The sequence below is a fragment of the Gobius niger genome (genome assembly GCF_951799975.1).
Source record: "Gobius niger genome assembly, chromosome: 8".
Taxonomy (NCBI): domain Eukaryota; kingdom Metazoa; phylum Chordata; class Actinopteri; order Gobiiformes; family Gobiidae; genus Gobius; species Gobius niger.
Genome location: NC_136859.1, coordinates 31,474,115 through 31,499,792, shown reverse-complemented (window position 1 = coordinate 31,499,792; position 25,678 = coordinate 31,474,115). Strand labels below are relative to the sequence as shown.

Here is a 25,678-nt window from a genome sequence, read left to right as displayed (position 1 = left end):
TAAGGCCAGGCTGGTCAGAGTCCAGGGCGGTTTTTCAGTCCCAGTCCCGCCCCTGTCCTCAACTGAAAGCCAAAAATGACCACATTAACCTTTTCGTCACTATACGTGCTTTACGTTGTGAATGTAACGAAGCGCGCGTGAAGTGCACAGAGTCCCACGATCGCCCCGCCCATTCATTTTGACAGTAGCCAATAGCGTGCAAGTTTCATTTCTGCGCCCGGACTTTCTCTCTCTCCCCGCGTTCAATGAGCCCCACTCGACTCTATGAACCTCTTGTTGGCGCGCCGTGGCTGCCGCTCATTCAGACAGACTGCGGGGCCAGGGGAGGAGCGGGAGCGCCTCTCTCCATCACCGAGCGTGCGTGTGTCCGTGTGGAGGCTGCACGGGGAGCAAGGCGGGAGGTAAAACCCGCTCAGAGGGGGGTAAAGCCGGAGCGCGTTCCTTCGTCGGGCACTTTTGAGGAGGACTGCGCAGCGCGGGCGATGGAAGCGACAGCGGCGGTGCAACAAGGTGAGGAGGGCTATTTCACGTTTTCTGAAACTCTCAGCGTCGGACTTTACAAGCGCTTTCCTCCGCAGTTGTAAAATGTGGACTGTGACCAGAAATAAAGCGTCAACTCGGAAAAAACGAGACTGTAAAGCATTTCAGTTGTCATTATTGCACTCTTTGTTGTCCGCGCACCTGGCATTTTCAAGTAATTAAGTAATTAGGCTACGTTTCATCGCTCGTATAGCCGACGTGTAAGCACCGCTCAGCTCAAAAAACTGTTTGGCGAAGGAACTGGTTATGGTTGTGTTTTTAATGTGCATATAACGAGTTTGTGCCCATGTCCATCCATCCATCCATTTTCTTCCGCTTTATCCGGGGCCGGGTCGCGGGGGCAGCAGTCTCAGCAGAGATGCCCAAACTTCCCGATCCACACACACCTCCTCCAGCTGTTCTGGGGGGACCCCGAGGCGACACCAGGCCAGCTCGGAGACATAGTCCCACCACCGTGTCCTGGGCCTTCCACGAGGCCTTGTCCCACTAGGACATGCCTGGAACACCTCCCGCGGGAGGCGACCAGGAGGCATCCGAAACAGATGCCCGAGCCACCTCAGCTGGCTCCTTTCGACGTGAAGGAGCAGCGACTCTACTCTGAGCTCCTCCCGGGTAACTGAGCTCCTCACCCGATCTCGGAGGGTGCGCCCAGCCACCCTGCGAAGGAAACTCATTTCGGCCGCTTGTATTCGCGATCTTGTCCTTTCGGTCATTACCCAAATCTCATGACCATAGGTGAGGGTGGGAACGTAGATCGATCGGTAAATCGAGAGCTTTGCCCCCCGACTCAGCTCCCTCTTCACCACGACAGACCGATACAGCGACCGCATCACTGCTGACGCCGCACCGATCCGTCTATCGATCTCACGCTCCATCCGTCCCTCACTCGTGAACAAGACCCCGAGATACTTGAACTCCTCCACTTGAGGCAAGGACTCCCCACCGACCTGCAGAGGGGAAGCCACCTTTTTCCGGTGGAGAACCATGGCCTCGGATTTGGAGGTGCTGATCCTCATCCCGGCCGCTACACACTCGGCTGCAAACCGCCCCAGTGCGTGCTGAAGGTCCTGGTTCGTTGAAGCCATCAGAACAACATCGTCCGCAAACAGCAGAGATGAGACTCTGAGGCTCCCAAACCGGACACCCTCCGGCCCCTGGCTGCGCCTAGAAATTCTGTCCATAAAAGTAATGAACAGAACCGGTGACAAAGGGCAGCCCTGGCGGAGACCAACACGCACCGGGAACAGGTCTGACTTACTGCCGGCAATGCGAACCAAGCTCCTGCTGCGGTCATACAGGGAACGGACAGCCCTTAGCAGAGGGCCCCGGACCCCATACTCCCGGAGCACCCCCCACAGGGCACCACGAGGGACGCGGTCGAACGCTTTCTCCAGATCCACAAAACACATGTGGACTGGTTGGGCGAACTCCCACGAACCCTCGAGTACCCGATGAAGGGTATAGAGTTGGTCCAGTGTGCCACGACCAGGACGAAAACCGCATTGTTCCTCCTGGATCCGAGGTTCAACTATCGGCCGGATCCTCCTCTCCAGCACCCCGGAATAGACCTTACCGGGGAGGCTAAGGAGGGTGATTCCTCTGTAATTGGAACACACCCTCCGATCCCCCTTTTTAAAGAGAGGGACCACCACCCCGGTCTGCCAATCCAGAGGCACTGTCCCCGACCGCCACGCGATGTTGCAGAGACGTGTCAGCCAAGACAGTCCTACAACATCCAGAGACTTAAGGTACTCAGGGCGAATCTCATCCACCCCCGGAGCCTTGCCACCAAGGAGCTTTCTCACCACCTTGGTGACTTCAGCCCCGGTGATGGGCGAGCCCACCCCCGAGTCCTCAGCCTCTGCTTCCTCATTGGAAGACGTGACGACGGGATTGAGGAGGTCCTCGAAGTACTCCTTCCACCGCCCGACGACATCCCCAGTCGAGGTCAGCAGCCCCCCACCCGCACTGTACACAGTGTTGGTGAAGCACTGCTTCCCCCTCCTGAGGCGCCGGATGGTTTGCCAGAATCTCTTCGAGGCCGACCGATAGTCTTCCTCCATGGCCTCCCCGAACTCCTCCCAGACCCGAGTTTTTGCCTCCGCAACCGCACGAGCCGCAGCACGCTTGGCCTGCCGGTACCTCTCAGCTGCCTCAGGAGTCCCACAAGCCAACAAGGCCAGGTAGGACTCCTTCTTCAGCTTGACGGCATCCCTTACTTCCGGGCGCCACCACCGGGTTCGGGGATTGCCGCCGCGACAGGCACCAGAGACCTTACGGCCACAACTACGAGCAGCCGCATCGACAATGGAGGAGGAGAACAGAGTCCACTCTGACTCCATGTCCCCCGCCTCCCCCGGAATCTGGGTGAAGCTCTTCCGGAGGTGGGAGTTGAAGACCCCACTGACAGAGGGATCCACCAGACGTTCCCAGCAGACCCTCACAACACGCTTGGGCCTGCCAGGTCTGACCGGCTTCCTCCCCTGCCAGCGGATCCAGCTCACCACCAGGTGGTGATCGGTTGACAGCTCAGCCCCTCTCTTCACCCGAGTGTCCGAGACACGCGGCCGGAGGTCAGATGACACAACTACAAAGTCGATCATCGACCTCCTGCCTAGGGTGTCCTGGTGCCACGTGCACTTATGGACACCCTTGTGCTCGAACATGGTGTTCGTTATGGACAAACTGTGACTAGCACAGAAGTCCAACAACAGAACACCACTCGGGTTCAGATCGGGGAGGCCGTTCTTCCCAATCACCCCCTCCCAGTTTGTGCCCATGTTCTTCTGATAATTACCGAATAAGTAACTACCACCTGAGCCATGCACATTGTCTCCAGTTTGGCTTCTTGAAAATGAGTGCAAATAGCAATGAAAACGAGACATAAACGAAGATAAAAACACACAAAAGAAATGACCAAAAAAATGACAAAAAGCAACAAAAATGTATTCGAACAGTTACAAAAAACACACAACGAAAATGCAACAAAACTTGGTAAAAAAGTAATGAAAACACGACGCAAATGTAAAAAAAAAAAAAGTGAAAAAAAAAAAAGCAAAAACTCAGCGCCGCGGTCTTAGCTTTCAAATGAGGCGTATAGGCCCATAGGCTGTGAACTCTCCAGTCGAGCAGCTTTTTGGTTTGGGTAAAGCTAGGCCTGTCACGATCGCAAATTTGGAGTTCAGTAATTCGAGGCAGGAAAGTATCGCGATAAACGATATTATTGATTCTAACGATACTAGATACTGTCAACTCTCAAGCATAAATGACAGTAAAACTTTGTTCTAAAACTGCATAATCACATCCTAAAATACCACACACGCTGCAATAAACTTGAAATGTAATGCAACTCAATTTACTTGCGCTAGATTTCAAAGTTTTACAAAGAAAGAATGGGGGGGATGCTAATAAATGTACAAACGATAAATATCCAAAAGTGTATCGTTTATCTGTTATTCATTGAACGATAAGTCGATGTAGTAATTATCAGCATGCTAACAAGCTAAACATGGAGAAAATGTGCTCGGTTAAGGCGGGGGTCATAATGATAATGTGTCTCGTAGTTTTCCCGCGGTGAAGTGATAAGTTTATGAAGAAAAGCTGGAGAAAAAGGGTTTTGTTGATTACGTGTAAACTAAGTTGTAGGAAGAAGGAACATTTCTGCGTTCCAACAGATCAGACGGTGCACTTGATGGAAATATGTTGTACGTATGCGTGGTAAGATAATAAAAAAGCGCATTAAATAACAAAATCGATTTCCTTAGTATCAAAATCGAGCTTTAAGTGCTTTGTATTCACCTCACTCACCTGTATTTTTTAACCGGTTGCGCTTTGGACTTAGGGCAAGAAGAAGCTCCTCAATTAAATCAACAAAGTCCAGTCGATGGAATTTGAATCTCTATTACAGTGGGAAATTCAGAATAATCACGGTTCAAATGGATGAAGACAGAAGTCTGAAATGGCGTCCGACCAGAGAGTTTTTCTGGTTCCGTGTTTGCTCCAATGTGCTTTAAACTGAAAATCCTCACGAAGTTTATGTGACAAGTCTTGACCGTGAATTAGATCTTTTAAAGCTTCTCCAATTCTCCGCACATTCGGTGGAGTCTGGTGTCAGAGACATCATTTTTGAAAAGTGGAGAATGTCAGGTTTGTTTAATTAAGTGCAGGAGCTGATGCTAATGTTTGCCGTCAACCTTCCAGATTTTTATTAAAAGGAAATCCACTTAAGTAATCACATCACTGAGGTCTTCCATCTGACTGAGCTTCACCCATTCAGGAGGCTGCCATTGTTTCCCTCCATCCAAATTCCACACAAAAACTGTTAAAATATTTCATTTTCATGTCTCGAGTAACAAAGCAATTCACTACAACTTTATTACAGACTCAGAGTTCAAAGATTGACAATTTCTTAAAGGGGCTACATGCAAGTTGGTCATTTTTATACTCCCTGCTGCCACTACTGCCACCTCTGGTCTTGTGCATAACTGCAGCTTCTATATTAAAGGGATGTTTCAGGGTTTTTGACATAGGGCCTCATTTCCTAGTTATCCAGAGTGTTGCTGATTTCTGGAGATATTTTTTTTGTAATTCATGCAGTTCTTATATTTGAAGCGCTTCGTGGCGCTAGGCTAATGCAAGGCTAGCGTATTTCTACGATATCAGCTAGTCTGCATTAAAAACAGTCTGACCCGCTCCACAGAGCACCTGAGGCAAATCACTTATAACACCAGACTAACCATATACAGTGGGGAAAAAAAGTATTTGGTCAGTTTCACATAGACATTCTATTGGATTTTGGCCAAATACTTTTTTTTCCCCACTGTAAATGTCAGTGCACCACCACATGACATTTCACCCAAGATATAGAATAAAATACAAGCACTCATTTTATATCAGATGTATTTATTTTTGTCCAAAAATAGAATGGATAATGACAAAACAGATGTGGGTTTGCTGTGAGGAGCTCACCTTTCCTCAGACCTGACTGTACATTTGCAGGGAGTCTCCAGCTCATCTCCATGGAGATGATGCGTAAAGACAGCCAAATATGAGATTTAAAGGTCCATTCTTTGATTAACCACTGCTGGACTTTCCAGTGTTGGGCTGGTCATGAGGAGCAGCTTTTGCATTGGCACACAATGTACCTTTTTAAAGATGTACAGCAAAACAAAACAAAAAAAAGTCTGGAGTTTTTCCCTTGTAACGAAGCAAACTGCTCCATAATTCACCTGAGCCGAGAAACATAAAACTGAAAATATGGCCCAGGCTTCCCCTTCAACATGTGTTTGGTTATTACACTTAAAACATATAAGTATATACTTTTCCTGTTTTGCATGTTTTCCCCCCAGATCCTCTCAATCAAGTGCTGAACATTTTTCTGCTAAAATATCCACAGAATAAGAGATCTTTGACCGTAATTTGCATATTTTACCCCCCAAAAAATGTAACAGTGCCCCCTGCTGACTGAGATATGAGTGTGATATAACCAACAACAACAGTTTAAGACATTATTTCCCTAATTGTGTTCCATTTTAGCTTGGTTCTGTTTCTGGTCCTGGTCTTGAATTTTTTATGTCTTGTTTGGACATAATTGGATGAAAAACATCAATTTGCTCACGATGTCATCATCCCAATATTGAAAGCAGTTATCAAATATATTTTCTTGATCGTGCGCAGACCTAAATTGTATCATTTCTCATCCATGTTCGTTTTTAAATGAAACATCCAAATCATCAACTTGTAACGCGCTCTTCCCCGTCGCTCTCCTGACTCGCCATTATGAATTCTCCGAACATCGTCTGCGGCGCATGAACCTTCACACCTCTGTTTAAATGGAAGATGGTGTTTGCACAGAAATTGCCTCTGCATAAATAATGAGAAGTTTGAACGGAGTCGCCCTGGGTCCCGTCATGTGACTCTATGATTCCCTCCTTTTCCCTCCAATTTGTCAATCAATATTAAAGAATGCGAACTCAAAAACAATCAGTGTGTGTATCTGCGGCTGAGTAAGACGCTGTGATCCCTCTGTGGCTCATTGATTGGTTTGTCTTGCTAACGGAGTGAAGGATTGTCTCAAAGCGTCACATTAAGGCCATGCAGTGTTGAGAGATGTTTATTTATTTGTTCTTGCAGGCGCCGCTCTGACTGAACGGCACAGCTGAATGCTCCGCTGAGGATGCATTGTGGAAATCTGGATGTTTTTTATTGATTCTATGTGCGGCGAGCGTCACAGATCAGGTAAGTGATTACAAGGATGATCAGGTGGGGAGAAAGAGCAGCTTCCCCCCTTAGGCATAAACAGTACTTCAGTTTGCTGTTGTTCTTGAGGTGATGAGAACAAGAACAAAGTTTGCTTGGGCATTGCTATTTACACTTCAAAAGAGGCATTTTTTAGTTTGGCATTTTTAGTATTTAATCGTGTTGTGCTTGTTTTGACAGGCTAGTTAAAATAGTTTTAGGCCATATCCACTAGTTTGTTTTCAACATGATACTGAATGTCTGCAAAAATCAATGAATGAAGTATGAAATGTATTGAAAATGGCCCATGGCTATAATCTGGCGAGGCGTGTTTACATGCGTGAGTCCCGTGTGTGTTTTAGAATCAGAATCAGAATCATTTTACTGGCCGTTGTTTGTGAACAGGTTCACAACTAGGAGTTTTTTTTCACGAAACATAAAACATATAACACATAGCTTGGATAAATAATAAACTATAAAAGCTTTAAACTGCAAGACTATAAGGGCACGCATACGAAGATTCAATTTAAACTATGGCAAAGACAACAACAATGTGACATGGAACCACAGCGTGAGTGTATTCACAGATGTGCAGGTGTTTGGAGTGTTAGCAGCAGATATGAGTGTGGACCAGGGGCGGACTGGCCATATGTCCATTCTGGAAGAGCACAGAGGGGCCACTGGCTCTAGGTCCACCAGTCCCGCCTCAACCGAGCTTTACCCAAATCTAAAAGCTAAAAAGAAAAGCATCAAAATAGCGACAAATACAAAAAACAAACAAAAATGTGATGAAAAATGTGATGAAAAGGCGACAAAAAATGATAGAAAAAATAAACAAACAACAAAAATATGCCAAAAATGACGTGACAAAAAGTTTCCATCACTTTTGTAGGTCTTAGCTTTCAAATGAGGCGTTACATTGTTGATCTCCAGTCGAGAAGCTTTTAGATTTGGGTAAAGCCCAGTATATAAAAACATGAATCTAAAAGGAATTCCGTGGAGTATGGTGTACCACAAGGTTCGATTTTGGGACCATTATTATTTATTATTTATATGAATGATTTAGCTTCTGTTTCTATGACCACATTTCCAGTTCTTTTTGCTGATGATGCCAATAAAAATAATAATAATAAAAAGTCGAAAATGCTCTCGGTTAAGGCGGGGGGGGTAAGAGGTTAAAATATGTATTTGTGGAAGTCACAATTACGCTAATTTGGGCCAGGCTGGTCAGAGTCCAGGGCTGTTTTTCAGTCCCAGTCCGCCCCTGGTGTGGACAGACCACAGTGCAAATGGTGGGAACAGGTTATTACGTTCATGAGTCTAATACAGAGAAGATGAACAAAACAGGCACTGTTGTGACCAAATAAACAAATGCATAAATAGAATATAGCTGAGGAGTGAGTGGGTAGGCCATTCATAAGTGTTGGCCCTCTGCCTGTCTCGGTGTACGCTTAACAGCCCAGGATATGGCTTTCATTTTATGGCCTATGGTGACCTGACAAGAGCCTGATATACAGTTACAGTGCCAATAACATAAGCACTGATACCAATCTGGGTACAAGTCCTGCTCTTCTGAGGTGCTCAGAACAAGCCGCAAAAACTATTGAACAGGAGCTGCACAAACAAAATGACTTCATTTTTGACGGCTCTGGATGCAAGACCAAAGTTCTTATGAATATAAATAGGCCTTTTTTTTTAAATGGCCAATATCAGGCTTCATTTAATTTGGCCATAAAACTTTAGTACAATCATGAAATAAAAATCAGGATCACATGGAACTACATGTAGGTTTATCTTTATGTGCCCCCACGTGGTTCCCGCCTGTCCTTCCTCTCCCTGAGCGCCCATCTTATTGTCCAGGAAGAAATCAAGTGGGGAAACTGTGCATGTAGCCCATTGTCAGTTTTTCAACATATAACAAATTAAGAAGATTTGCAAAAAAGAAGAGGAGGAACAAACTGGGGACATGTTGTCAGAATGCATAGAAACAAGCCTGGACATGTGCTATGGAAAGGAAGAACGGCAGGACGCTCCGGCCTCGGGACTGGCCTCGGGACGACAGGGTCCACTGGAGAAGAGTGCTTTGTGCCTCATGTAAAACAGAGTAATTCTGTAATGTAAAAGGTATAGAGAATAGATATTGTGTTACTCTCAAAAGCGTCTGGAGACTCAGCAATGAGTAGAGAGCCTAAAAAACAAGTAAATATGGCCATCTTTTTTGAGAGCGGACGAACAGTTGCCAGAAAAACAGCAGGTGGTCGGGATCTGTGCAAAAATAACAATGTGACAAGATGGAGACTCTCGTGATTCATTTGGATCGTAACATGTATATGTGGGGGGTGAGCCGCCATTCCATCTCCATAAAAAGAGTGAGTCCCGCCCTGTTGATTAATTCATTATAATATATTGTATTTATAATCACTTCCGGTAAAGTCTGTACCTGAGTTCCTTTTCTCTGGTGACGACAAGTGCTCGCGTCGGAAAAGCGCTTCTCTAGATTGAACGTTGTTGCCTCATTGTACCCATCAGTCTGTGTCTAGCTGATCATTAGGAGCATGTTTTTTTCTTTGTTTTTAGTAGTTCTTTCAAGGTGGAAGAACTTGTGCTTTTCTGCGGTGGCTTAAAATAAGTAGAACGGGGAAAAGGAAGGGATTGAAACGAGGCTGAGCCGGAGGCTGTAGCGAGGGCAGCCAATGGACCATTTGCTTCTTCCACTGACCTTTGTTTTTCATCAAGGGAAATGAACAAGTAATGATTCTCAATGAACATCATAATAACAGTAAAAGCATCCAAGTCCAAATGTTCACCTGATGAGCAGTGTAATTAGCAGAACGGATGAGCTCCTGTCAGGGCTCAGAGGCCCATGGGCTTGATGTGGGCCCCGACATGGTGTTTGGATTTAGTTAAATTTTTTGAATCTGTGTTGGTGGATTTGACTCCATTGACTCTGTTGTGTTTTTCGGTACAATAGTCTTGGGAGAAACAGAAAAACGTGCTTTTCCAAACAGTGAAACGGTCTAATGAGCTGATTGGTCACACACAGCTGCATCCAGAAATCCCTCTGCACTCGGGCCATCTCAGGCGAGGAGTCGCATCCTTTAAACAACCTCCTCCCGTCTGAGATGTAAACTTCAGCAGTTTGAAAATAGCGTTTCTTTAAAAGTGCAGTTTTAGTGCCGACGAAGCGGTAAATTACCTCATCAGAACTGAAGGCTCTCTCGTCATGATTTTACAAGAGTTGTATGTATTTTGTCTTTGTATTTGGCTGTTTATAAATTCTGTCTAATTAATGTCTGAAAGAGTGGATTTTGTGCTTTTTGGTAATTATTTATTATTATACTTTGTTGGTTAGAAAATGCAATTTTAAAACAGCTGAGGGCTACTGTCGGCCCCTCCCACCCCCTCCTCTTGCTCCCCTTCGCTGCGCAACTGTTTCAGCGAAGAGAAAATAAAAGGGAAAAAATAGACTGTGATTTTAGTGAAGCCATCTGAGTGTTTTTACTCCAAGCTGCTAAAAACAGCTCCTGATGAAGAACCAAAGATTACTCAAAGATGCGTGACATTGTAACATTGGTATAAAGCTAAAACTAAACAAAAAAAGGTTGATCTTACAGAATACACCCATTTAAAACTGCAAAACAATTCTACCAATGGTTATAAGTAAAGTTACCTCAACCTTATTAACCCCCATCCGGGTGCATTTTCACCAGTTCTGCTGAACCCAAATCTAAAAGTTTCTTGACTGGAGAGCTGCTATAAGCTACGTTTCATTTGAAAGCGAAGACCAACAAAACTGTTTTTTGCCACTTTTTCCATCGTCTTTATTGTTGCACTTTCATCCTCGTTTTCGTCTCGTTTTTTTGTCACTATTTTGACGCTTTTTTCAAGAAGCTTTCAGATTTGGGTAATGACAAACTGGAGAAAATGTGCTTGGCTCAGGTGGACGGTAAGAGGTTAGCATCTTTCCACGTGAAAAACATCATCGCGTCCCTTCACCCTGGCCCGCCAAGGAAAAAAAGGGCACCACTAATTGCATATTATTAGATTCAAAGGCTGTTAATTAAATAATTAACTACTTTTGTTCCTGTGTGAAAACATGGCGTCCTTAATTAAGCCCAAAGGCCTTTTGCTCCTCTCCAGTTCGTTTGAAAAGTCCAGCTGTGGCCTTGCCTTTGTTCATTCTTCTCTGCATTTGTCTCTACATGTTTGACATTTGTTGTCCCATCGCCAACGGTTTGATGCGTTTTCTGCCAGACTTTCCCGTAATGAATGTAACTGAGCACAAAGTAAAGCCCTAATTAGCCACAATGCTCTGAAGGTGTGCTGGAATAGCTGCTTTATGCCTTCGCTGGAGCCGTGCCGAGCATCTGGAAGGTCCCTCAATGGTTGACAAAGGATCGCACGCCCATAATATATTGGCCTACAACTTGTCACAAACCTCAAATTTATGGCGGCGTCCTAAACGTGTTTCCAGCTTGCCCTCCTTTGTTTTTCTTTCCGCTCTGTCGGCTCAGCGCATAAACAAAAGTCATCAGCAGCACTTTGTTTTCTCATAAAACCGTGTCAAAAACAAAGCTTAAAAGATACAAAATCATGATCAAAACAAGGCCAAAATGGAACTGAATCGGGAAAATCTGCATTCAGATATGATTTAGCAGCTATATGTGGTGAAAGGTTCGGTTTCACATCAGCTTCTCTTGGGGATTCATCCAAGCGTTTATGGTACGGGCCAGAGAACATGCTCGATGTAAACCCTCTTGGCCTTTTCAACAGAACAACAGGTCAAATAGAAATGGACATTCAACAACCATCGCCAGCTTCAAGTATACAGTATCCCCGCAAACAGGAGCAGATGCTAGTGTGACCTTTTCACAATGCTGTTCAAATCTAGTGGTATTTGAAGACCCAACCCCGGGGAGCCTTCTAATCCCGTTTTGGTAATGTGTACCAGGGCTCGTGTGCATTGCTGCCCAAGTGTGAAAGTGTGAAGTCGACAGAGTGTGTGTGTTACATCGCGTCGACACCAGTGGGGACGGTTTATCCAGGGGTTGAGCTTTAGTTCAGTTCTCTCAGTCTTTGCTCAGACGTTCTGCAACAAAACATCCATTGCTTTTGACGCTTTTTTGTATCGGCTCAGGACATTCACGATGTTTGTGGAGGATGTTTTTTTTGCCAAAAGTCTTTCACGAATGTCACAATTCACCTCCTTCTCCCTCATCGGATGTGTATTGCCTTGGATATATTTCGTCATAGATGAAACACAAGCTCTGAGCAAAAGTGTGTTCACAGCGCCAGTTGCTAACCGCGCTCTAAGCCCTTCCCACTGCTGCCTGCAGAGGGAGCTCCAGGAAAACCCCTGACCATCCCAGACGTCTTTTCCACACCTATACATTATTTAAAATTCATATAATGTACATATCAATGCTGGGCTGCGCTAAATCATATTCTCAAGACTAAAATATGCGTGTGTCTGCTCAAGATCTCGTCATCTGTATTTATTTCCAAACATTGTCTAAAAAAAAATAGACAGAGAAGCAAGTATCAGGTGCCCTCAGTTTGATTGGTGGAGAATTTGACAGCCGTACCCTAGAGACGACCTAAAATATCACTATATTCAAATTGCACCTGCCAGATATCCTTTGCAAATGACATTTTTCTTCAGGGCAAAACATCCAGCGTTCATTTTCCAAGGTTGTTCTGTAAATACAAGATATGCTTCCAACACCTCCCTTTAGAAACTCCAAAGCTCATGCTGCCCATAAACCAAGACAAACACAAACTGTGTTTCTCCCTTTGGGCCGTTTTTGGAGACGGGACGCTTCACGGAGCGGCTTTCATCTTTCACGAGGCTCCCGAAGAACCTGCTCTGTTTACACTGCCCACGTAAGCCCATCAAACCTGCCGACCCCTGGGCCGTTACAAGAGCGCCATAAACTCCCCATTAAATCCACGGGTGTCAAAGTCAATATCCCAGCCTGTGAAATCTATAGGTTTGCCACAGCGGGAAATGTCTTGTGCTATAAGGTCAGCAGGTGAGATGGGGCATGGATTTATTGGTTGGAAGTGAGGCGTTCAGGGAAATGCAGTATGTGGAACGTGAGGGTGAAATACTGTGTTTTTGCAACAGTACAGTCTCTTTAAGAATAATTACATGCTCGTGCGTCAGGATCGAGGTCTGAGGTCATTATCGATCTGACCGGCTTGGCTTGAGCAAACATGCAACTTGCATAAACTGTGAAAACTGACCTAAGGTGTTTTCATGGCAAAATGATTGAAACGTTTACGCAATGTCCCACATCCCATGTTTTTGTGAGCATTCTGACCCAGCGTTTATAATGGCCTTAAATAGCATTAAAAGTCTTTGGTGTCATTATAAAGCAAACATTAGATTCCAAATGGCATTAAATCTACATTTCGTGGAAAACACTATAATTATAAGATTGCTTGACTATTTTTGCTGCTTTTTATACAAATACATTACACAACAGTAATATTGCCTGAAATTTTCCATAATTTTTTGCTCATAAGTTTCCCGTTATTTGCTTTTGAATATTGAAATTCCTGTCATTCCATTGATAAAATATTTCCAAGAAATGCACCATTTTTTTTTGTCTTTGTGGCATTCAAAATAACAGTATTTGGGCATTAAAAAGCATTATATTTGCGTTTCTGTTCCATGTATAAACCCTTGTTAGGGATAGTGCACCACAAAACAATGAATCCTGTTTTTGCCGTGAGTGTGAAGTGCTGGGAGACATGCAGGATCAGTTCCCAGGCCGGAGAAGCCACAGTACACAAACATCACTGAGGTCTGTCATTGGTCAGGCATTTACAGATGTTTTTCTAATACGCCAGACAAAGACACACTGACTTTAAAATGTGCAAAAGTTACATATATTTTTGTAAGGAGAATACTGTGTTGAAATTGTTAAGTAAAATATCATTATGCAATATTCAAAACAGCTGTCAAATATTTCAGTTTTCACGCAGCCCCGGCGTTTAACAGTCTGAAATGTCAGAAATGTTATGTTGACCACTCCATCCTGTTGATTATTACATTAGCTTAAAAAGTCTCATTATAAAATCCATTTTTAATATTTGCTCTTCCTCTGACGAGTCTAGTTCAGACTCAATAGAAACATGTTTGACCTTGAACAAGGAGAAATGTTGCTCTTGCAACATTCAATTCTTTATTTTCTGTTGATAATAAAGAAAATTTCATGTCTAAACATGTGGTCCTTTTCCCTCTTTATTTATTTGTTTATTTATTTATTTTTTTCAGACCTGAGGCTTTGGCTTCCTTTTAAATGAAATTCAGCGGATGTTTTATTTATTCCACAGTATTCAGACTCTTTGAAACTTACTTTATTCTGACATCATATACTTTTGTTACTTTACTATCTTTGCTGACATTTCTTTAATGGGCTCTCAGTGAATCACACCTTTTCGTGTTGGGTAATCCAAGAATGAATTTTCGCAACTTTCCTGCAACTGACATTTTCATCAGTTAAATCCGTTTTGCTTGTTTAATGAGAGTGTTGCGTCAACTGTTTTGGCCTGTTCCCTAAATCCATCCCTTCAATCCAGAAGTGCTCCTGAAACTTTACAAATGAAGCATTGGATCGGCTGTTACGCCGTGTGATGTGGCGCACGTTTATGTGATGTGGCGCACGTTCATGTGATGTGGCGCCCGTTCATGTGATGTGGCGCCCGTTCATGTGATGTGGCGCACGTTCGTGTGATGTGGCGCACGTTCGTGTGATGTGCTTTCTTTGCTGCACCATCTGTAGGAGTCACAAGTGGAGCGGTGCAGAATGGGCCAACAGGAGGCGCTGTGGGGCTACATTCAGGTCAATTAATGCAGAGTTAGAACTACTTAATACTTTTTGCCAAGTTTTTCATATTTATTTCAACTCTGTGCCGCTCTGTGGTTTGTGATTTTCACTCATAAGGCCAAGCAGTAGATGCTTTCTAAATGTTTCCAAACCAGAAACAGAAACGGCTTTTACTTAAACTAGCTTTGTTTTGTTAAACATTTATCTCAACATTAAGCTGCCATTCTCTTAGAACAAGACACTGATCACCAGAACAGGCGAGCACTTGGTGAAATAGCCTCTCTTCTCAGGCCACGACCCCCAAAATCACTCAACAAAGTAAAATATAATTAGTGTTTACTGTATAATAATTTAAAGATCAAAGAATCTTTTTCTGTGTTGTCAGTTGGAAACTGTATATGGATATGTGGCCTTTATTTCAATAAAATATGTTATTTTCAATACAAAAATGTTAAACAATATTCTCATATTCATCTTACGACCCCCACTCTGTAGTGAGGGTCCTGCGACCTTCAATGCCTATTTAAAGTCTTCTCTCATTCCCCAGAGCCTTTTGGGTTAAAATGATGCAAACAAAAGCTTCTTTCTGATGTAAAAAATTGGTTTTAATTTTTTTAATTAGTTTTTTTTAAGCAGAAAAAAAATCACAGCTTTTCATTATAACTCTTGGAAAAAATGGTCCGCAAAGTCAGGCATTTTAGGCTTGCAACAAAAACAAAAAATGGCTGCAGAACCCTGGAGGGACTGACTGGTGAATGAGTGATGTAAAGCGCTTTCAGGTTCAGGTTTTTTTTTCAGGATAAATACAGACTATTTACTTCTTAACATCAGGTGTTTTTATTCTAGCCTGTGTTGGTCAAAAGTGTTACTTGGCGATAAGTTGCACAGCTCTGGCTATGGTCTTCTAATAGACACGTATATGATGGATAAATGGGCTAATATGTAAAAGCTCTGGTAACGCTTTAGAATACAGCCCGTGTTCCAGGTATAAGAACGGGGTAACAAAAAAGTAATTACACATAACAAGGCAGTACAACATGTAACAACGTGTAACTACGTGTCAAGGTATTCATTTTCATTTTTTTCTTTATTTCATTCAAAAGTGACATCATACAATCATAACAAAACCGCCAATACAGCATGAATGAATCGGAACAATTAGTGGTGCTGAGCGATCACATAGTTGTGGCAAAAGGAAATGTGGTATTATGTGCATACATTTTAATGTTGCAGGACAGTATTACTGTGGTGAAAGTGAAGACATGACCCCAGGCATTTTTATTGATTGATCTTTCTTTTTTTATATTGAAAGTAATTACACATGTAATTACATGTAACAAGCAGAAGCAAGAGTGAACAGAGAAAAATAAGAACAAGTGTCCAAAAATGATCACGCTCAATCATCATTTCTAAGTCAGACGAAGCCTTTTTGTGCTGATGTGAAGCCTATTGTTTGTAGTTGTCGGAGAAACAGGAGGAAAAACATGCACATCTGCACAGAAAGGCTCCGTCTGAATTGAACCCGGGACTTTCTTGCTGTGAAGCAAAAGCGCTAACCACTGCATCATCATATCTCATGTACTTATGGTACATGCACTTTGATAGTGTGATCATTTTTGGAGATGTTTCCTCTGTTCACTGTTAACTCTGTTTACTCTCTGTTCAATCAATAAAAATGCCTGGAGTCATGTCTTCACTTTCACAACAGTAATACTGTTGTCCTGCAACATTAAAATTGATGCACAATTGATAAAACCACATTCCCTTTTGCCACAACTATGTGTTAGCTCAGCACCATTAATTGCTCTTTGAATATCTTTACTTCACCTTGACACGTAGTTACGCTTTGTACTGCCTTGTTACATATTGTTCCCCCTTGTTACACATGTAAGAGTACCTGTACTTACATGTGTAATTACATTCTTGTTACTTGTACTTACACCTGGAACGTGGGCTGTATTCTAAAGCGCTACCAGAACTCTTTATCTGTTTAGGTCAAAGTCACCATGACATTATGAATGTGTCTGCTCTGCTCAAAGGCCAAGCCCTGTTGTGTCTGGCTTTCTCCAAAGCAACAGCAAAGACACATTCCTGTCCTGTTGCCCTTTCGCCTGGCTCTGTTGAGAGCCGTTAAAGATAATGCGCGTCGTATCTACGATGACTTGACTGTCATCGCCTCGTTATTCATCCTGTCCCCCGTTTTGTCTGATCCATTCCCAGGCCGGCCATGACCGCCGCTGCGACACCATGACTTTGTTGAACGACTCCGACGAAGCGCCTTCTCCCTTCGCCGAAAACAACCTGTCCCTCTTTGTCTCGAATGACCCCTTCTCTCCCAACTGCACCGTCCCGCCGCTGGTCGCCTCTCCCCCGTACAACTTCTACGCCGTGTTGCTGGTCCTGCTCATCTTCTGCGTGGTGTTCGGGAACGTGCTGGTGTGCGTGGCGGTGTCGAGAGAGCGGGCGCTGCAGACCACCACCAATTACCTCATCGTCTCCCTGGCGGTGTCGGACCTGCTGCTGGCCGTCCTGGTCATGCCATGGGGGGTCTACCTGGAGGTTTGTATGAGTGAAGTGTCCATTCAAGCAATAAGAATGGAAAGACATTAAGGCAATTTTAAAGGGCTGGGGAATCAAAAACTAATCATGATCTGTTCCCAGTGAAAAACTGCCAAAGTGCCAGATTCACATTTTGTGTAATTTTTGTTATTAACCGGGATATTAAGCAAAAGAGTTAATTGTTTGGGGATTGTACAACTTTGGCTATCGGCCGATCTAGTGCGGATAAAAGTCGATATCCCCGAGACCGAAAGTGATTGAGACTTCCTTAGGTCTCAGGGGGGACTAGGGCTGAACGCTTAATCGTATTTGCGATTTTATCGCGATATTACACAACGCGATTTCGAAATCGCACAGACACGCGATTTTGACCCATGCAGCGGATGCCGCTGCCCATAGAAGTGAGTGTAGTAGCGAGAGACGCCACAGACGTCCAGCTCCGGGCTCCATCGCGTGCTTTTGTTTACTTCTCCGTCTACTTAAGGTGCGCGTAGATCGTGGATATACTGTGAAAATATCAGCGTGTATAATGCAGCCACCGCGAAGGACTATTGCTGATGCAGCTGATGGCCGCGGTCCATAAAAGTGAATGTAGTAGCGAGAGACACCACAGACGTCCGCTCTGCGCTCCACCGCATGCTTGTGTTTACTTCTCCGTCTACTTAAGGTGCGCGGTAGATCGTGGATGTACTGTTAAAATATCAGCGCATATAAAGCAGCCACCGCTCAGGACTATTGCTGTTTCCTCCGTTAGCATTGCGTTAGCTGCAGCGCTACACGGTCTCATCCACTGATCACAGAAACTTTCCTCCGGATTCACACGTCTCGGCCTCCACACAGATGAAGCTGAGCCTGGGCTGCTTGTTGAGAGCAGCTCACTTTGCGGCTCACTTTTCGAGGCTTATGTTTGGGAATGTTTTGGATAAAGATAAGAACTTATCTCACAACCACTGACTAAAACACAAGAGCAAATAGCAAGAAATTATTTAGGCTATTTACAAAAAAAAAAATCAATATAAGCCTACTGGAAATTATGTGGCTAAATGACTATGTGGACTATTATTATTATCTTCATGTGATTATAAAGGACTTAAGAGTTAGTAATACTTTATTAAATCAGTGGTAAATATTTAATTGTATTGCAACAAAAAGTTATTAGCGGAAAATCGCAATAAAATCGAAATCGCAATATTGATTGAAAAAAATTGCAATATTGATTTTTGGCAAAATCGTTCAGCCCTAGGGGGGACAGAGAAACATCAAGATCAAAATTGGTTTGCTACAAATTAGTTAAATACAAGTTTCACTAAACCTCAGTCAATATGTACATGCTGTACCGCATTTTTAGGCAGAGAACCTGGAGAATGCAGTCGGCGCAATTGCATTTTTGATCGCCACGCAAAATGCCGCGGTTAGTAATAGTTTGCTAATGCTAGCGGCAGCGTGCTAATGCTGGCAGCAACTAACCCAAGCTGGAACAGAAACTGGTCTATTGAAACTAGACCTGAACAAAACGCTCCAAGTTAACCTCTTAACCCAGCACAGTTCGGCTCTACTCAAATCTAAAAGCTTCTTGACTGGAGCTTACAGCCTATAGGCCAGTGTAACGCCTCAGTCGAAAGCTACAAAATGAACTGTTGTTGCCGTCACTTTTTTTTCCACTTTCTCTTGTGTTTTTGTCACTTTTTTTCTTTTAATGTGGCAGCTTTTTTGTTGACTTCTCATCACTTTTTTTTGGTCACTTCACACAGCGTTTTTGTGACAGTTTTGACGCTTTTTTTGTTGTTTTTTTTGTTTAAAGCTTTTAGATTTGGGTAATGCCAAACTGGAGAAAATGTGTTAGGTATGGGTTAAAAACATTGCACGTTGCATAGCTTTGCAAAACAACACGAGGCAAAAAAACCTCAGCCGAACATGTGCATCAGAAATTAAATACCTTCTTTTTCTTCTTTGTTGAATCTTGTGTAGTTGTTTTTCCAATAATGCAAACGCTAATAGGATTTTCTTGTGCTCTGCTGAAAATGATTGTTCACACACTTATATATTCTCTTTCTTCTTATTTTTACATATCAATACAGAGACTCGAGACTTTGAAATCTCTTCAAAACATGACGGCACCTCCATGGTGACGAACCCCCCTTACCCAGAGACACCACATTCCACTTGGATTTTCTTGTGCAGTAGAATTGGCTGAGGTTTAGTGCATGGGCAGTGGACATGACACGGAATAGTAATCCAGTCAGAGGCTTGTGTCACCTCAAAAGAGACTGTTGCAGCCCGTCTGCAAAAGAAGCGGTCGCCATGGCCCAAAAAAGAACAGAAGAGTGGCTGAAAAATGCAGTTTCATAGGAAGTTTGAAGGCCAGCGTGTACAGCTCTCAGTGCCGTTTGGGTTACTAATGAGGGCACATAAAAATTATTTCCTAAAGTTGGCCGAGCTCCTTGACAGACGAGCAGGAGGGTGTACAATATATATATACGTACAAAGACCTTTTTCTGCTTCACTACTTTAATTGCCTTGGCACTAATGAATGGACCTTTGTTACCCTGTTCCTTTTTTTTTGTAGTATAAGCAATAATTTGTCATTTCCTTGTTACCCTTAACTCGTATAGAAGATAATTCATTACAACTGATGACATCTAATCCCACTTTCATGAATAGTTTTATAAATGGGGTGATTCGAAGTGATGGAAATTGGTCTTGCTCTATTAATCAATCAATTTTTGTTCCGCTTCACGTCAAAACAGTGGTTCCTGATCAGATCACACAGGGAATAGCTTAAAAACAAGGAGGAAATGAAGTGTCCAACAGTGGAGCAGCAGATCAATCATTAAATTATTCCTCGTCATTAAAACATTACATACATCACATTCCAGGAGGTATTAAATCTAATGTCTTTGAATGAAGTATCACCACTTGATCTTTTATGCCGTAGATTTGTCAAAACTCCAAAAACATCTGGTCCAAAAACACTGGTCTAAAACTTTGTCTATTTTTTGACATTCTTGCGAGCGCACACAGCAGCGTGGGTATTCCCAGGTTACATTCTTGCATGAATGAAAATTAAAGTTTTAAAGGTGCCCATGATGCAACTTTGTACGTGTGGTCAGCATGGCGCCTATACTTTCAATCACGGTGGTCTCTAGGACGCTCCAGGATCAATTGTTTGTAGGTTTTCTGGTGAGAGACTCCATCAGCAAGAAGAAAAACCTTCCAAACCATTGATCCTGATTGAAAGTAAAGGCACCATGCTGTCCACTCATACAACCGCTGGATCCCTGCAAGCTCAAATATGGACAAATTTCTTTTTCCACATAAAAAGTTGCATAATGTACCTTTATGTTAACAAAACGTTATCATATTTGTTTATGGTTGGCTTTAAAATGTAGAACTGTGGTAATGCTGTAATCAAAGCTTAAGGCACTACAACCAAATATTAGGGCCTGTGACCTTATTTTTAACTTGCTGCTATCTGCACAAACCCTGAGCAAAGAGCATATACAAAAAGAAAAAGGGAAGAAGAAAATAAGTAAATGAATAAGTAAGTATAAAAGCCCTTTCGTCTTGATGTAACAACTGAATCATGTCCATTCTCCTTTGTACAGAATTGCTTATATAATTAATCTGTTTCCTAATTCATGTTTCATCTTAGAATACATATTGACACATCTACAACAGATGATTCCAGTTTATGAATGCATTATAAATGCATGGCAAGATCAACAGTAATTCTACAGTGGAATGTATCCAATTTGAACACGTGCATTATTTACGAGTCCCTTCATGATATTGTGACAGAATCACTTTTTTCTATTTATTTTCAAATGGTCTCCTGTCCGGACTCCCCCTCAGCTCTTCACTTTCCATTGCCTCACCCACCGACCGAGACATAGAAGCTCTTCCTGGTTATGAGTTCTGTTGCATGTTGGAATTTTAGTGCATACAGTAATCAGGGCCACTTTGGTGCCCAAAGCAGAACGGTCTCTTGAAACTTCACTAATAATATTTGTAGAATTGATTTAATTGAGTTTAGATTAATAGTTGGTGCCCCCTCCTCCTGGGACCTGAGCTTCTCTGCTCCGCCCCTGCAGCCACACTGCACTTCAGCTCAGATGTGTCCAGCCTGTCAATCAATCAATCAATCAAATTTTATTTGTATAGCGCCCAACAACAACCAGAAGGTGCCCAGAGCGCTTTCCAGGATAAAAACAAGAATCATAGTAAACAACAATAAATACAAAACACATAAAAACAGCAGTCGAGTCGGTGGCTCTGTATCGAAGGCTTTCCTGAAAAAATGTCTGTCTGTGTGTCAGCCTGTCTGTGCCTTCCCCTTATTCCTTTTCACATGGCGCTGCAAGACCAGGCACCAGAAAACACTACATGAGGCAGAGGTTTTCTCAGGAAATGAACTTAAGTTTGAAGCAAATTTACTCCGTTTGAATGAACGGGCCGTGGGTGAAGTGCAGCACAGAGCTATGTGCGTTTCTATAACTCTTCTTTCTCATCGTTCTCATAGAATACTGGACTTTTTTTCTTAGCTGCATTAATAAAATACTACACAGTGGCCTCGTGTGGTGCCCCAACGCGAGTTATGAGCATAGAGGAAGCGACGGCACCGTGTTTCATCCCCTCCTCTATTTAAGTTTTTTTTTTTGTGCTTTCCAGAATTTACGTTTCACTTTCTGCATTATTTATACTCATAAATAATAATAATATAATAATGCATTGGTTTTATATAGTGCTTTTCTGGACACTCAAAGATGCTTTACATTGCATTATTCATTCACTCCATACTTGCTGGTGGTAAGCTAACTATTGTAGCCACAGCTGCCCTGGTGTAGACTGACGAGGCAACCAGTCTGCGCCATCGGCCCCTCCGGCCACCAACCACTCGCTACATTTGTCAGGCTTCCCAAACGGTCTCCCATCCAAGTGCTGCCATGCCCTTCCCTGCTTAGCTTCAGAGGACGGACGGGATCGGGCATAGCAAAGGCGGTATGGCCACAAAATAAATAAACATTCTACCAGATCTGGAAATTTCAACACACTTAAGTCTGGAAAAGAAAAAAAAAAAAAGATAATGTTTTATTTAAAGTGGACATATGATGCGAAATGTTCCAACAATGTCCTAATGTGTAGAATGAGCTCAGACCTGTTCACCACAACTTCCTCTAAAATCCTGCACTGTCACTCAAAAAGTTGTTACTACGGGTCCGAAGTGCCGTCATGCACAAGCTTAATATAGAGACTGCAGTTACGCACAAGACCGGAGGTGGCAGTAGCAAGTGTAAAATCACCAACTTGCATCTAGTCTCTTAAATGTTGCATGTAATAACTTTGTTTAGGTTGAAAGTTTTAACATCATTCCAAAATGGAACTGGGTTGTATGTTTTTGCTCATAAGAAATAAAAAATGCACCAAAATCTGCAAAACTTTACATTTTTACAAATTTGGTACAGGAACCATAAAATGTTTCAATATCTGCAAAGCTTTCATTTCGAACCTGATAATTCTAGAGGGACAAAATCTGCATCGAGGCATCATCCAGACAGCCTCTCTCCAGAAGGAAGTGGGACAGAAATGTCTCCCGCTCACTTACTAAACACTTGTGTCTCGTTTGTTTGTGTTTAGGTGGTGGGAGAGTGGCGCTTCAGCCTCATTCACTGTGACATCCTGCTCACTCTGGACGTCATGATGTGCACCGCCAGCATCCTCAACCTGTGCGCCATCAGCATTGACAGGTGCATCATGGTCTTCCGCTCACTTCCCCAGACACCTACAGATCTTCACAAACTGTCAGGGTTTCTGGGGAAACCTTTGAATTTCCTTCCTCAAAGACACACTGTGTTCCAAATTATTATGCAAACTCAAATGAGAGTCTTTAACTGGTAGAGGATCATTGAAATGTGGTTGAAAAAACCTCCCAGTGATAACAGTATTTTTTTCAAAAATAAATATAGTAAAAAACTCCAAATCTGCTGTTCCAAATTATTATGCATCGTTTCGATACATTTTAAAGCTTGTAATTAACTGAAAATTATCATTTGTTGAATTTGCAGCATTAGGAGGTCACATTTACTGAAATCAAAAGCTATTTCGATCAAAAACATCTTAACAGGTGAAGTTATATTTTAACATAAGAGGCCTTCTTTGATAGCATCTTAAAAATGTTTAAATCCATTAAACTTGTGACTTTCTGGACAGTTTCTGCTTGGATTTCTTTGCAGGATGTTAGAATAGCCTCCCAGAGCTGCTGCTTGGATGAAAACTGCCTCCCACCCTAATAGAAGTTTTTTTTGTTGAGGCTCCAAAGGTTCTCAATAGGGTTGAGGTCAGGGGAGGAGGGGGTCCACATCATGAGTTTCTCTCCTTTTATGCCCATAGCAGCCTGTGATGCAGAGGTATTCTTTGCAGTATGACATGGTGCGTTGTCATGATGAAGATGATTTTGTTCGGGAAAACACAGCTCTTCTTTTTTGTACCATAGAAGACAGTGGTCAGTCAGAAACTCCACATATTTTTCAAAGGTCATTTTCACACCTTCAGGGATCCTAAAAGGGCCGACCAGCTCTCTCCTCATGATTCTGGCCCAACACATGACTCCGACACGTCTTTACTGACGTCACAGCCTTGTTGGGACATGGTGGCCATTCACCAACCATCCACTACTCCATCCATCTGACCATCCAGGGTTACACGGCCTCATCAGAGAACAAGACTGTTTGAAAATGAGTGTTCATGTATTTCTGAGCCACTGCAGCCGTTTCTGTTCATCAGCTTCAATGAACCAGCGCAGAACCAGTCGCTGAAATAAGCGTTCTTGTCACCGGTTTTAATCCTGGGTGTTTCGGTAACAGAAACACTGATGTGTGTCTTTGTAAAAGTCTGCTGTGGCTCCGGTTCACAACACATGAAGCTAATCCTCCATGATGACTCTGTTTAAATCTTAGGGCTAGACACTGCGGGGAGGGGGTTCTGCTGAGGAGCAGTGGTTGGTTACTCGGCTGGTGACGAAAGGTCGGAGGCGTCTGCGAGGAGATGGAGGCGTTCCGAGGAGGACTCAGGCGTTTTATCCCTAAAATGGCCGCCATCAGAGTTTTTACAGATTACTCAAAAATACGTGAATGTGCCAAGGCAACACTTCAGGCATGTGTTTAATGAGGGAATGACATAATAACATGATGTAAAGCTTGAAAAAGTCGATTTTGCACAATACCCCCCCTTTAAAAACTTGTTTTTTTTTACCTTTTTGACACTGAAATACAATTTGCATAATAATTTGGAACGCGGTGTATGTTCAGTGACTTTTAAGATAAGAGACAGAAATTCAGGTAACACCAAGGAGGTTTGGGAGTAGAATGCAACGGTAGCAAGGTTTCATCATCTGTACTTGGTTGTTTAAGTATTGCAGATGTTTCGCCTCTGACGAGGGTTTTCAGTTTCAGCACAAGAAAATGAGTGACCAGTAAAACAGCACAATGATGTGATTAATTAATGCATATGGTTTAAGATTTGAATAGTAAATGTACACATTTGTCATTGGGGTCAGAGGGTCCTCGTCCTGAGAGATTTTGTAGGAATCAGGGCTCCTTTCCTCTGTTTTGGTGGATTTTAGAGGTTTCATATGCAATAATGCCCTAATTAATGAAGGTTTCTTTTGCTTTAACTCCATAGTTTACAGCAATCTGATTAGTAAGAAGTGGCCGAACACATTTATTGATTTATTTGGTCACTAAATTAACAATAATTAGTAGCCTTTCTGTGATAAGCACTCTTCTTTTTTGAGCCCCTGTGTCCAAAGGGCACCAGTTTGTCAGGACAGCTGAACATTTTTAAGGAACCTAAATATACAGAGCTGTTGTGAGGATTCTGCCTTTCCTTTCCGTGCTTGTTTATCTACGAGTGTGCTGTATCTCTGTGGCCGACCTGTTTGTGCAGACCTGTTTTCATTAGACTTCTGAGTGCAGATTGTTGCGAATATTAGGCTGATTTTCATCATCTAATAAAAATGTCTTGAAGATTAGGAGCTGATGATGATGATGCACTGATTTTTTTTTAAAAGTACAATGTTCACCATATACACTTATAGAGAAAAGTCCACTCTGGACGCTCTGCTCTGTGACAAAAATATGGAACAAAGACCGTATTTGGCAAAGTTTTACAGCCAAATACGGAACAATTCCGTATTAAAAAGACGAGTAGCAACCCAACATGACCCAAGAAGCTTTGTCAGTGACTACTAGGGGTGTAACGGTACGCTAAAATTGTATTCGGTTCGGTTCACGGTTTTGGAGGGCTTGGTTCGGTTAATTTTCGGTACAAATAAATAAGAACTAACAAAATTTTTCTTTTGAAAAGCTGCCAATACACAATAGAATTCTTGCATAAAATAAATAAAAGTGACCCATTTGGGTGATATTTTAAATAAATTGCACTCTATAATGAGAGTTACTGTAACTCATGAGAACCATGTGGATTCAACTCAACAAAAGGGCCACAGTGAA

The 25,678-nt window shown here is 42.8% G+C and overlaps 1 protein-coding gene across 1 annotated transcript in view; it reads left to right on the top strand.

Moving 5' to 3' along the window:
- The first annotated feature begins 388 nt into the window (after positions 1–388).
- The window catches only part of drd2l (dopamine receptor D2 like), a 35,787-nt gene continuing 10,497 nt past the window's right edge, over positions 389–25,678 (top strand). The window contains exons 1-4 of the mRNA XM_079561938.1: positions 389–510; positions 6,673–6,777; positions 16,833–17,171; positions 22,806–22,915. Coding sequence (XP_079418064.1) covers positions 16,860–17,171; positions 22,806–22,915 — 422 coding nt within the window. The 5' untranslated portion in view covers positions 389–510; positions 6,673–6,777; positions 16,833–16,859. The remainder of the gene's footprint in view (positions 511–6,672; positions 6,778–16,832; positions 17,172–22,805; positions 22,916–25,678) is intronic.